The sequence below is a fragment of the Siniperca chuatsi genome, linkage group LG13, assembly GCF_020085105.1.
Source record: "Siniperca chuatsi isolate FFG_IHB_CAS linkage group LG13, ASM2008510v1, whole genome shotgun sequence".
NCBI lineage: Eukaryota > Metazoa > Chordata > Actinopteri > Centrarchiformes > Sinipercidae > Siniperca > Siniperca chuatsi.
In genome coordinates, this window is record NC_058054.1 from 28,614,318 (window position 1) to 28,627,413 (window position 13,096).

Below are 13,096 nucleotides of genomic sequence, written 5' to 3' on the forward strand. Positions count from 1 at the left end.
CTTCTGAACCGCTCTTGGTCTGACCCGTCACCCTGGACCTGTTTGCCATGGGTGACCCTACCAGGGGCATACAGCCCCAGGCAACATAGCTCCCAGGGTCATTCGGGTACTCAAACCCCTCCACCACGTTAAGGTGGCGGTTCAATAATTAAATTTATTATTATTAATTAATTTCTCCTTGTAATAGAGTGATGCCCTGTTTTAAAATGAATTTACTGAGTATTGTTAACTGTTATTTAATATGAACGCTGATTTTATTCTCACTTCTCCGGAAGTCAGTGTAAACCTGCTCCTTCCTCTTACCAAAATTAAAGTCATTCGATATGATCCGTTTAATGCATTTAAACTTTTAATCTGCTACAATCACTTCTTCAACCAAAATCCTATCCTATTATCAGACAAAACAATATTCTTATTATTTTTACTTATTTATTCATTTTTTTCCTCCTCCTTGCTCATGCATATACAACTTTTCTGGTCATACTTACGCATATATGAATACACAATACACTTACACAACACACTTTCATACATGCAGAGAAACACATACAAAAACGAAATGTCTACGTAGTTCTCCCACTAACAAAAACAAAAAATATACCAAATTCAAATCATATCATCATCATGGTATGTCTTACTGTTTTGTGTTGTTGTCTGTTTATTTTGGTACACCTATGTCTGTCTAATTTGTTTAATTTGTCACCTTTTGGTGTTATGTCCAATTGCATTAATAAAGAAAAAAGGAATGAGGACCTGTTGGTGAGCTATATGATCAACCTGACAGTAGAGTAACACTGAATCTGATACAACAAAACTAAGTCTACAGCTATCCGAGTGGCTCTGTGAGGCTGTAATTGCTTTGAGCTAAATGCTAACATCAGCATGCTAATATGCTCACAATAACATTGCTAACATGCTGATGTTTAGCGGGTGCAGTAATGTTTACCATGTTCACCATCTAAGATTTCTCTCTGGTTCAGGGAAGTGTGAGGACAGCTTGGCCACACCACTCCCCTACAGCTCCTTCACCAGTTCATCAGTGTATTCCCGAGGATATGGAGCTGGTTACGCCAAACTCAATCGAAAACAAGGTATGCCTTTGTAATGAGAAGCACTATATAGTTCCTGCTATTGTGCATGCACATGAGATCATATTCTACATTTTGTTGGTTGGTGATGCTGATCAAACATTTATCATTGCATACTAGAATCTATTGCATGGAATGGTGATTCTGGTTAGGTCCGTTGTGATGTATTTCTTCCACTATGCAATGCAAATAGCATCACATGTGCAAATAGCAAGGGATGGCCCTTTTCTCCAAGGTCAGGGTTCATATTCTTCTGGGCATGAGTGCATGTTTGCCAGCATTCATTTATTCATCACCTCCTTTGTTCCCAAATTGGAACTATTCTAGTCACGGGTATCAGTGGTCAGCTCTATCAGATGTGATCTGATGGAATTGCGCTTTTCATTAATATGTGTATAATTATTTTGAAATTATTTATCTAAATTATTGAATATGAATGATTGCAAAAGGAATAGGCTTTGTTAAACCTTATTAGTCTGCCATCCTTATGCTCGTTACATCAGTTGACAGATAATTCCTCTCCTAATCACCATGCTGAAGAAGATTCTCATTTAACTTAATTTAATGATGAGATGGAAGAAGGGTAAAACTACAAAGAACACTGAATATAACACAATGAATGTTAATAATTGAAGAGGTGAGAAATGTGTATGAGATGTGCAATGGCTCGGCAGAGGGACCTCCAATCAGTGAAGTGCTCAAAGCACTGTGACCCCAGGTGATTAGTAGCCACCCTAACCCCCTAACCCTAACCCTTTAGTAGCAGTGCTAAGTGTTAAAACTTCTGGAGAGACGTCAGCATCTTCAGCTGGATTCCCAAGTTCAGTCAGAGTGTTAGAAGGTGTGCTCTGGCTGAAACAAGAATGTATGGCCCATTAACAAGAAACAATTCTCAACAAACAACTCTAGTTCTGTCTGGAAGGGTCTCAGACAAATCACAAACTACAAACCTAAAGCCCTCCACTCCATCAATGACTTGCACCTGGTCAACGACCTGAATGAGTTCTACTATCGATTTGAAAGACATTTGGGACAGTCCTGACACCATCCACCAGCTCCAGCCCACCAGCTCCACCTCCCCCACCACAGCCAAGACATGGGCCTCTCCACAACTGCTCACCTCAGAGCCCCCCTTCTCTCCTACCACAATGACCACTCTCTCCATACAGGAGAGGGACGTTAACAGGCTTTTCAAAAGGCAGAACCCTGCAAAGCAGCCAGACCAGCCTGTCTCTCCTTTCACCCTGAAGCACTGTGCTGATCAGCTGTCTCCAGTATTCACAGACATTTTCAACACCTCACTGGAGACATGCCATTTACCAGCCTGCTTCAAAACCTCCACCATCATCTTCATCTCCAAAAAAAACAAGGACCATAGGACTTAATGACTACAGACCCGTCGCCCTGACCTCTGTGGTAATGAAGTCTTTTGAGTGCCTTGTGCTGTCCCACCTTAAATCCAACACTGACCCACTCCTGGATCACCTGCAGATCGCCTACAGAGCCAACAGGTCTGTAGACGATGCAGTAAACATGGCCCCCCACTTCTTCCTCCAGCACCTGGACTCCTCAGGAACCTATGCCAGGATCCTGTTTGTGGACTTCAGCTCCACCTTTAATAATGTCATCCCGGCTCTGCTGCAGGACAAGCTCTCCCAGCTGACTGTGCACAGGCTTCCTGTCTGACAGGCAGCAGCACGTGAAGCTGGGGAAACACGTCTCTGACTCCCGGACCATCAGCATCGGTTCCTCTCAAGGTTCTGCCTTTTCCCCTCTACTCTTCTGCATGTATACCAACAGCTGTACCCCCAGTCATCAGTCCGTCAAGCTCTTGAAGTTTGCGGGTGGCATCACCCTCTTTGGGCTTATCTCTGGTGAGGATGAGTCTGCCTACAGGTGGGAGATTAACCATCTGTTGACCTGATGTGGACAGAACAATTTGGAGCTCAACGCTCTAAAGACAGTGAAGATGGTAGTGGATTTCAGGAAGAACCCATACCCAAACGCCCCCATCACCCTGTGTGACTCCTCAGTCGACATTGTGGAGTCCTTCCACTTCCTAGGTACCATTATCACCCAGGACGTCATCATGTGGTCCATTTATCTGCTTCCTCACTTTGTGGATTCTTATGATATCTCTGCCAAGCAGCAGCATTATTGGAGCTTCAGGGTCGAGTTCTGGTATCTGTTTTGCGAGAAACTGTAGGTGTGGGTGGCAAAGAGCAACTTGAGGTGTGATAATCCCTGACTGGTCACTGGTGTGCTCTCCTCTCTGCCATTTTGAGGACTTTGTGGATTAAGAATGGTGCCTTAGTAACACATCTGGAAGTGTAGTTCCCTGTTTTGCGGCAGTCGGTATTCAATGGTGAAACTTGGGTCGTTGCACATCTTTGCCTGTTGGCTGATGAAGTCTACAAGGGCAAAGAATGGAGAAAAAGAACCCAGTACTGATGTTTGTATTGCCTTGTGTCTTCCATTTCTTTTGTAAACTGAAGGGAAGCTTTTGCACCATGACAATTATACCCCAAGCTATGTCTAGGTAGGCAAGGCCAGAAAGGACTCACTCTGACTTTGCTGCTTGGAGTTCCATCACTAGGTCTCCCAGTGTGTCGCCGGCAGAGGTGCAATTCAGGATTGATGCTGTCATAATCAGCAGGTGTTATGTCAGCAGATGAAGCACTGGCGGCTGCAAAACACCTTCCATGGATGCTGGAGGTGGTGATTGTGGCCAAGGCCCTTCGACAGATACTGCTGGTGGAGGTTGTGTCCAAGTAAAATCTCAATCCAGTTGAGTGTCTTGCACCTCGGCCTGCTCTTTGACATACTGCTCGGTACATGGCAAGGAATCATGTGATTCAATTCCATACTCACTTAACAGACTTACAACTGGACTCTTTGTCATGTCTCAAGTGCTGCAGTTAAGGGTTCAGCTACTGGCTAATGCTACAGCTGCTTTCCTTTCAACATTCAGAACATCCAAGCGTGCATCTAAACATGCTGTCTCTGCATCTAGACATGCTCTTTCCATGTTCATTCTCATCTCCTTTTCATACTTTACTTTGGCTTCAGCTCCTTCAGCTTTGTCAAGAGCCATGGGTGCTGCAGAGCTGGCAGAAGAGTTAAGAGAGTGTTTAGATGAGTTTGTTTATGGAGATGAGGCTTTCTCTGCGCTGACAATGAAGCAGTAGAACTGGTCCAGTCTGCGGTAGATCAGCCCGCTAGAAAGAACACCATGCAATGAATGTTAGTAATTTTTTATTGTATTTTGTAATACTGGCTAAACTCCCTGTGATGACATCATCCATGGAACTTGAGTCTCTTAAAGAAACAGGACATACACAACTCTGCTCTAAGTTGAAGACACTTATGATAATTTTGTTCCAAATGTTCCAGATCAATTTTTCTGCTCTTCTTCTGTTTCCCTTCCTCCCATCTTTCACCTTGTCCACCCCTACAACACCCACAAAACTAGGTGCTGGAGGCTGGTCACCCTTGGATACAGACCGTTACCAGTGGTTACAGGTGGACCTGGGTTCTAAGAAACAGGTGGTTGCCATAGTGACACAGGGTCGCTACAGTAGCTCTGATTGGACAAGCAAGTATCGGCTACTTTACAGTGACACGCAGAAAAACTGGAGGCCTTATCTACAGGATGGAAACATCTGGGTAAGAAAGAATCTTATGTCATGTATAGTAATGCCATCTTATCTCATCTAAACTGTCCTTTTAACCCTTTGAAACAGTTTACGTCAAATATTGCACAAAGATGTCATTTACATATTGCTGGAATCTGTGCAACTTAGTCTTTCCAGTGACAGTGACGGTTTCTCAGATGTCCATTGGTCATAAATGTCCATAAATAACTTAATAGTAACTGAAAGAACTAATAACTGAAAAGATATAACTTCAGATCTTGCCCCATAATCATCAAATTTAGATGTTTTTTTGTGATGTAAATTATCTGTACAATAATGGTTACAATGTATCCCTGGAACACGGACTCTCTCCGCTACCCATTCATATAATTATATACATTTAAAAAAAATAATGTATTACTTTTTTCAAATGTAAACAGAAACATAGCAAAATGTGACACTATCCAAACCACACTGCACATACATAACAATAAAATACAATGAAAAAAGAGGAAAAAAGGGGAAAAGTAATAATTATTATAGCACAGTAGTACATCACTAATCAGTTGCAGTATGTTACATACATTAGTTATGTTAGGTGGAACACCACTGGACATTTGGTCTAGCTCTTACTATTAAATCCAAAATTGCGCTCAGTAGTTGAGCTAAGACTGGTTGCCAGATATCATAAAAAAAAGCATTTTCCCTTTAAAGTTACAGTTAAACTTTCCATTGGAATAACTATGTATATTTCTCTGTACCCCTGCAATTCAGTTGGGGACTTGACTTTAATTCACAAAAAAAGTAATATCAAAAGTAAAACTTATAACTTGCAAGCAAACTATTGGTCTTTTACTTTTTTGAAAATATGTCCTTTTGTTTACAGTTCCCTCTGCTTCTTTCTCACTGATCAGACTTTTGCCCTCACTGTCGGTTTTGTGGTTACGCTGCCAGCTCTCTCGTTTGCGCTGCTTGACTTTTTGTTTGCAGTTCTGACACAAAACTCTCGCGTGGGCGGGTTTTTTCAGCGGCGCGTCCCCATTTTCTAGTGAGTTTTCGAGTGACAGCTCAGTGCCTCGGACAGGCCACTGCTGTCCGCCATATTGGTGCGGTCAACCGCCAGGACCGCTTGGAAAAATGCAGCTTTGGATAACTTTTCACAAGTAAGTGGCAATTTCATTGTATTTTAATGGTTTTACTCTAAGTTAGTGAACGTGAAATATCCCTTCAGACTATCCTGAAAATGACCTGACAGCTACCTAACAAAAACATAAAATTACTGAATAATTGTTAAAGCGCTATGGGTAAACGTGATATTTATTTAACAATGAACTCATTCTTTGTATAATTTACTTTACAAAAAATTATCAGCTGGAATGTGTTTGTGCTCATGCGATTATATACGAGAGCTAGCCTAAATTAGCTAGATCTAGTAAGCAATATTTATGCTGCTAGCTTAACGTTAATGCTCTGGCTGCACCATTCAGCTACATGCCAGAAGTGATCTTGAGATGGCCTTGTTTTTTGTCAAAGGTTCCCCAAAGATGCTGGACTAAAGTAAGCTCGGTACATTGCTATGAGACGGAAGGATTTTGAGCCTAATGATACTACAGTTCTCTGTAGCTGTCATTTCAAGGCATATCATTTTGATAGAACTGTGCAAATGATGCGCGTGAAGGTACAGGGTGAAAAGTAAGACGTGACCGGCATTGGTTTCTATTTATTTATAAAGCCCTTAATTGCAACTTGCCACAATATATCACTTCCTTATTGAACTGCTCCCACAGCCATTATTTGACTCGATCTAGTGAATGATTGAAGCTTGATGTCCCACGTGAAAACACTAAATTTGGGAAAACTGCTTTTAGTTTTTGTGCTGCACACACTTGGAACATTTTACAACACACAGTAAAACTCAACACATTTGTGCCTATAGGTCAATTTAAAACCATGATTACAAACTAATTGTTGTAATGTTGTTGTCTTTTTGTTTGTTTATTATTTATTCTGTTTTGTACTCTTGACATCATTGAAAATGAGGGCATGCCAATGATTCCTCAAGGTAAATAAATAACAATAAAGGTTGAACGAAGGAAGGAATGTGTGATCCCTTCAGTTTTTGCATCCTTTCCAGACCATCTGAACAAGGTTAATGTATTTTCAACTCATAAGATTAAAGCGTTCTATGTGGTAAACATTGTTAATATATAGTGGAAACTGATTGGAGTGATAAGCATACAAATGATATGTTGCTAACATAAGTGGAATTACCACTAACCTTTTCAGGTATAATTTTGTTAAAATTATAAATAAACATTACATATACAGTAAGCTGCATCTATTAGTTAATCACTGCAGTTTTCAGTGTCATTTCTGACCTGGTGGTAGAAGTATTTACAGTATTGACAATTTTTACTATTTTAGTTTTCTTTATTTTCAGTTCTTAAAGGTACTTATCTGTGACTGGCTTCATCATTAACATTGACGCTTTAACTTGATGATTCCAGAGCTGCTTCAGTCACAACGTTATGTCTGCACAAACCGCTTCAGCCAGGACCATTTAGAGCTCCTGTTCAATTCCATCAGGGCATCAGGTAGGAATTACATTTTTGAATACACAATGCTATGTTATAACTAAGATGGGTAATGGAAACATTTTATTATGATACAATACAGAACTATAATGTCACTTCATGTGCAAATTACAGGTTGGTGGAACAGCAACACGAGTTCGGTTCCGTTCCAGAGCATTTTCCGCCGTCTAATGGTCGGCTGTGGGGTTTCTCTGGGGAACACTGGCAATGTGACAGCCCAGGATGTCTGCTGTGGGCATGTCATCTGTAGTGCCGGCTGATGATGCTGACACTGCCTCCTCTCCATTTGAGGACATCTGTAGTGTGATACTGGACCACAGTTACCTTACGGAGAACGCAGTGGTGTATATAGGAGGATTTGTTGTTTGACAGGTGATGAAGCATTCATGCAATGTCTGCTGAAACAGTTTGGTGTCTGATGCCACCAGCATCATATTCTGAAAGTTAGCACCTGTTGAACAATGGAGGCCTGATGATTCCATCTGTAGATACTGTCAAGGTGATCCGCTCAGCAGAACGCTGCATTCAACAAACCACAAACATTTCATCAGCAGCTCATCGATGCAGCGTTTCCCTTGTCAGCCACATCCGGTCTGACGTACAGCAGGTTCAGAGGGTGGGTTAAGTCTTGGTGACCGTATTATTGAAACTCAGGACGGCATTGGCAATCATCACTTTTGCATCCTGTCATTAGTTGTCAGCAACTTCCACAAGTTGAGGCAGTACCACATTGCACAGACTTCACACTTGAGAAAGAAGCTCTGTAAAACTATACTGTTTCAAGGACATTAATCCTTAGAGCAAACAGTGTTCACGTGTTGCTGAAAAGTGTGAGATGGAGAGGAATCGAGTTTGTCCAGGACAGGGAATTGGTCTCAAACACTTGACACACTACATTGCATGTAGTAGTATTGTATTATTATAATATTGTAGTGTTGTATTATTTTATTATACTATTGTATCATTATATTATAGTATTATATTGTAGAATTGTATTATTAGAATTGTATTATTATATTATAGTATTGTATTATTATATTATATTATGTGTCTAAAGTGAAAATTAAAATAAAATATTTGAGAGTTACAATATTTGTGACATTGTGTAATGGCAACTGTTCAGCCTGCAGAAGTGGAGTTACATGTGTCTCGGGGTGTACGGATGAACTGACTGGATGTTTGTAATCTGTTTTATTAATGAATTAATTTAATTATTAATACAATATCAAGTAACCAGATATAGAAATCTCCATTTTTGGAGTAACTCACAAAAGCTTAAGTTGTAACTAATTTAGGCCTACTTGCTGTTGCCTATTCTTAGATCGTAGCCTGCATGTCCCAGTGGAAGTTGCGGCTATTCAGAAGGTTAATGTTTTGGCATAGAGCTGATTCGGTCCGCCCCCAGTAACTGAATGTAATTCCAACAAGTAACCAGTTCAATTTCTCACGCTTATAAAAATCCAAATTTCATGACAATCGGCTCAGAATTAAGTGAGATAAATTCGATTATGCAGTGAACTCTGTCTCTCAATACACCTTGTATTTGTTTACTAGCGGATCTTTTCCAATATCTCCAGAGTGCTGTAAAGTCCAAAAGTCAAAATCTATTGAAAAAAGATAGATGTAATCATTTCCAAAATTCACAACATGTTTTTATGTAACGAAATATTCTGCCTCAGTCCGTGTTTGTAGGCGTTTAGCCTTTCAAAAACAACACCTTCACTGCGGTCACAAAACTGGTTGCTCTCCGGCTTACCGAACAAGGGAGGCAGCGCCTGGCGAACTCGTATTTTTAGTGATGAGCAGGTGTGCTGTCATGCTGATTTGAGCACGTTTTAAATGTCTAGTTGACCAATCAGATTGCTTGGTCGGAACTACTTGTTGTATAAACTGTGTTAATAGTCTGTTTAGAGGTGCAGTCTAAGACCTCAGAGCAAGGTCCCGGTAAAAACAGTCCAGGATGCATTTTGATTTCAGTATGCATGATGGCAGAGCTCCATTCTTACTTTCCTCCAGGATTTTCTTCTAAACGGACACAACCACAAATAACGAAAATATGTCCCCACCTCTTTCTTGCTCATATTCAAAGAGTAGACGCATTTGAGTTGATCTTATTGAGAAATTGTGGTGTTCACTTTAACTTAGTATTACGACAGTCACTAAATTTTATGCTAGCTGAAAAGAAGGTTTACTTATTGTGATATATCAAATTCAACACATCTGTAGCAGTAAAATATTGTAAAATAACTTGTTATTCCCTGTTGCTTGGTTTTGGCATTTGTTGCATTAGAACATCCAAAGTGTACAGATCAGTCAAACAGCAGCGTGTGCTGCTCCGACGCTGAATGCACCGTTTCTTTAATTTTAGAATTATTTGCATCTGCATTTTTGATATTTTGTTTGTAAATTCATTATTTAACAATCCAGCTTATGATTAGAATGTTATATCATTGGTGTTGTATAAAGGTTTATCCATCCCCAAGCCTGTCTCACTGTGTTTGGAAATATTATACAGTGACAACAGCGTGTCATATTAGAGCATCTTATGGCTGCGATGATCTGAGTCCCATTGTAACTCTATGGGTTAAGATCATCTCAGCCTTAAGATACTTTTGGGCTCTGGTTTAGAAACGCACCCTTAAGACCTACCCTGCTAGTAACACTCACCAAGAAAATGAGAATATCAGTCCCACTTTTGTGTAAACTTTCTAATTTTACCTGTACAATATGGATAAAAGCCAGCTGCTTTTGAACTACGTTCAGAAGTGTTAATCTTATGCCGGGGTGATTGAAAAGGCAAAGGCATAAGACCAGAGGCATAATTCCACTCGACAAACCCTGAGCAAAAACAAAGGCTGTGTCTTTGTCTAATACTATAGTTTCATCTGAGACAATCCAGGCAAATCTGAAATCAAAGTAATCTTACTGATTCTGATCAATTGTTTTCAATAACTGTCTCATTTAAAAAAGTATCAAAGAGGCCAGTCTCTTCTCCAATATGACACAGGGAGCAGGATGACCAAAACACTGGCAAGGATCACTACAGCAGACAGATTTAAACAGCTAAGGTCATGCATCACTGAGCTGCTGGAGCATTTATACAAAAGCATTTTATTAGACATTTATAGCACCAATTCCTCGAACCTGACTTACAGTATGCATTGATCTTGCCAGTGGGCAATGATCTCATCCTATAGTGATAGGCTCATTGCTATAATCTGAATTTGGGGTTGCTTTCTATTTTATTCGGATGTCAGCGGCTGCACCTGCAAGTGTGTATTGGGAATGGAAACGCGGCATGCGCTGTGCATGATTTGGCGCTTATGCCCAAAGTTTTTAGTAGATAAAAAACGGCGTAACCCACCTTCAGTAGTTGCTTATGTAAGCGACCTTGACTGTTCAGCACGTCTGTAACACCGGATGTAATGCTTGAGAGAAAGGCGATTTGGACGGCCATTCAGACGCAGGCTGAGTCGGGTGCTTCGATCCCGCTCTTTCAGGCAACCCACGGCATAAATACAGATGAAAGTACTCAGATTCTCTGAATTTCACTTTTCTATCCAACTTTCTATCCATAGATAGAAAATAATCTTATTATCTGTATTATCATTTTAAAAAACTTAATTATATTTGAGCTGATGAATAATAAAAGTTTGTAAATTGAATGATATTTTCTTTTATTGATTTTTTGTATGGAAAATTGAAGTGCTAAGTGTGACACGGACTGTGGAGAACCAGCTGCAGCATGTTTGTTTTCCGTGTGTTTCAGATGTTTGAGGGGAACGTGAACAGCGAGGGTGTGGTTCGTTATGAGCTGCAGCACGCCATCCTGGCTCGCTACATCCGCTTCATCCCAGTGGAATGGAGCAGGGAGGGACGCATTGGAGTACGTCTGGAGCTCTACGGCTGCTCATATTGTGAGTACAAGTGGACAAGAGAGGGAAACTTGATTCAAGCAGCCTATTCTATTCTGCTCTACACTGTATGTCATCAGTAAAGTTTGTTTTGTTTTGTGGAGGTGGGGCAGTGGTTAGTACTGTTGCCTCAGTGTCTGTATGGGTTTCTGCTGGGTGTGGATATGAATGGTGGTGTGTCTCTGTCTGTGATATGGGAGCCAGTACAGGACAAGCACGTACAGATAATACATAGATGGATTGATAGTTAAGTTTGGGAATTTTTTTAGATGATACCCCTCCCTTGTGTGGGTCTGGTTCAATGAACTGAAGAGAAGACTGGGGGGGTGTCAATCACACAGGTCTATTTAGGTAAAATGATTCAAATCCCCTGTGTGGGTTGGGTGTGCAGGGCCTTTAAGGACTCTAATTACAGACAAAACTGACTTTATAGGAAAGGGGGGTTTGCACTATGTCTGAGACTTCTGTCACCATAATACAACAGAGGAGAATGGAATCTGTGTACACTGAGGTCTGTTGATTATCCAGAGTAAGTGGGACATACCAAAAAAAAACTACCTGCAAGTAAGTGGGATTTTTTTTTTTTGTAATTTGGGTGAACGGACTGTTTAACTTGGTCTTTCACTCTCTGAGAGTTATCTGGCATTCACATTGATGGTGTAATGTATAAAACTTGATATTGATAAACTGATATGAATATCTCAGAATGTTTCACCCTGTGACTGATTTCAGTACATGATTTAAAAGCCAAGCGGCAGTGGACCCTCTCCAGGAAAGAGTCATGTCTCCGGAGCCTTGCAAAATGCTCCCTCTCTGTCACAGATGCCCCATTGGTAGCTGTGCAGATCAGATGAGATCAAATGTTTGTCAGGATCATTTAAGATACTTATAATCACGTTAGCGTCCATGAAACTTTTCTTCCAAGCCATCCATATGGCATTGTTCCTTCCTCAAGGTCAATAAGGTCCTAAAATACATTTTCTATCTTTCATCTTGACAGGTCCAGTTTGACAAGTTTCAATTTGTGATAGAGCTACATTGTTGCCTCTTTTGTCATTTCTTTGTTTTTTTTCCTCAGTAAATTGGTGCACGTTATCTAGCTAGTGCTACTTGAATTTTCAGTCTGCTCTGTGATGCATAAGCCTATGTTCACAGATACAGATAATATTTTAACAAGCTCAGCAATGCTACTTATGACAACAACTAACAAAAAATGAACATGTACTTTCAACAGATAATCAAGGCTCCATCATACCTCATACCACCTCTTTTCTTTACACATTAACCAATCTCAGTACACTTGCTAATCTGGATACACAGTTGTAGATAGTTTCACAACTATCCACACACATTTGCAAATAATATTGCTACAATAGTGCCCTATGTATCCAAAGCCTGATGTATCTTCTTCCTCTGTGCCATAGAGCTCCATTGTTGTCCAAAAACTATTAAAAACACATCAATGATCTGCACTGTTGCACTGGGTGACATTCATTCATTCAATCCTTCATTACCGTGAACACACACACTGTAGTTTATTTTGACTCAGTCCCACACACACCGTCCTGCTGCCAGAAATACTCCAAATGTGGATTAATCCGCCACTGAAAACAGTCCTCAACAAATGCATTATTTCCTCCTGTTTGAGCAACGTTTGGGAAAAACTACAGTGAGTAGCTGTTCTATGAAATTATTGAGCCTTATTATAAAATGAAATTATCTATTTGTGATGTGAATTTTTTAGATTGCAATATTTGTGACAGATTTATGTCTTCAGTAGGAACCAATGAGCCGAGTGCCACAGGCAGGGTAGGAAAGTCGGAAAGGATTGAGAGGCAGATTAACGCTTTGTTGGTTTTTTCATG

General features: G+C 40.4%; 1 protein-coding gene across 3 annotated transcripts in view; it reads left to right on the forward strand.

The window, feature by feature from the left end:
* The window catches only part of cntnap2b (contactin associated protein 2b), a 53,179-nt gene that overhangs the window by 14,424 nt on the left and 25,659 nt on the right, over window positions 1-13,096 (forward strand). For all 3 annotated transcript variants that reach the window (XM_044218381.1, XM_044218383.1, XM_044218382.1), the window contains 3 exons: window positions 981-1,091; window positions 4,561-4,754; window positions 11,087-11,234. In XM_044218381.1, coding sequence (XP_044074316.1) covers window positions 981-1,091; window positions 4,561-4,754; window positions 11,087-11,234 — 453 coding nt within the window. The remainder of the gene's footprint in view (window positions 1-980; window positions 1,092-4,560; window positions 4,755-11,086; window positions 11,235-13,096) is intronic.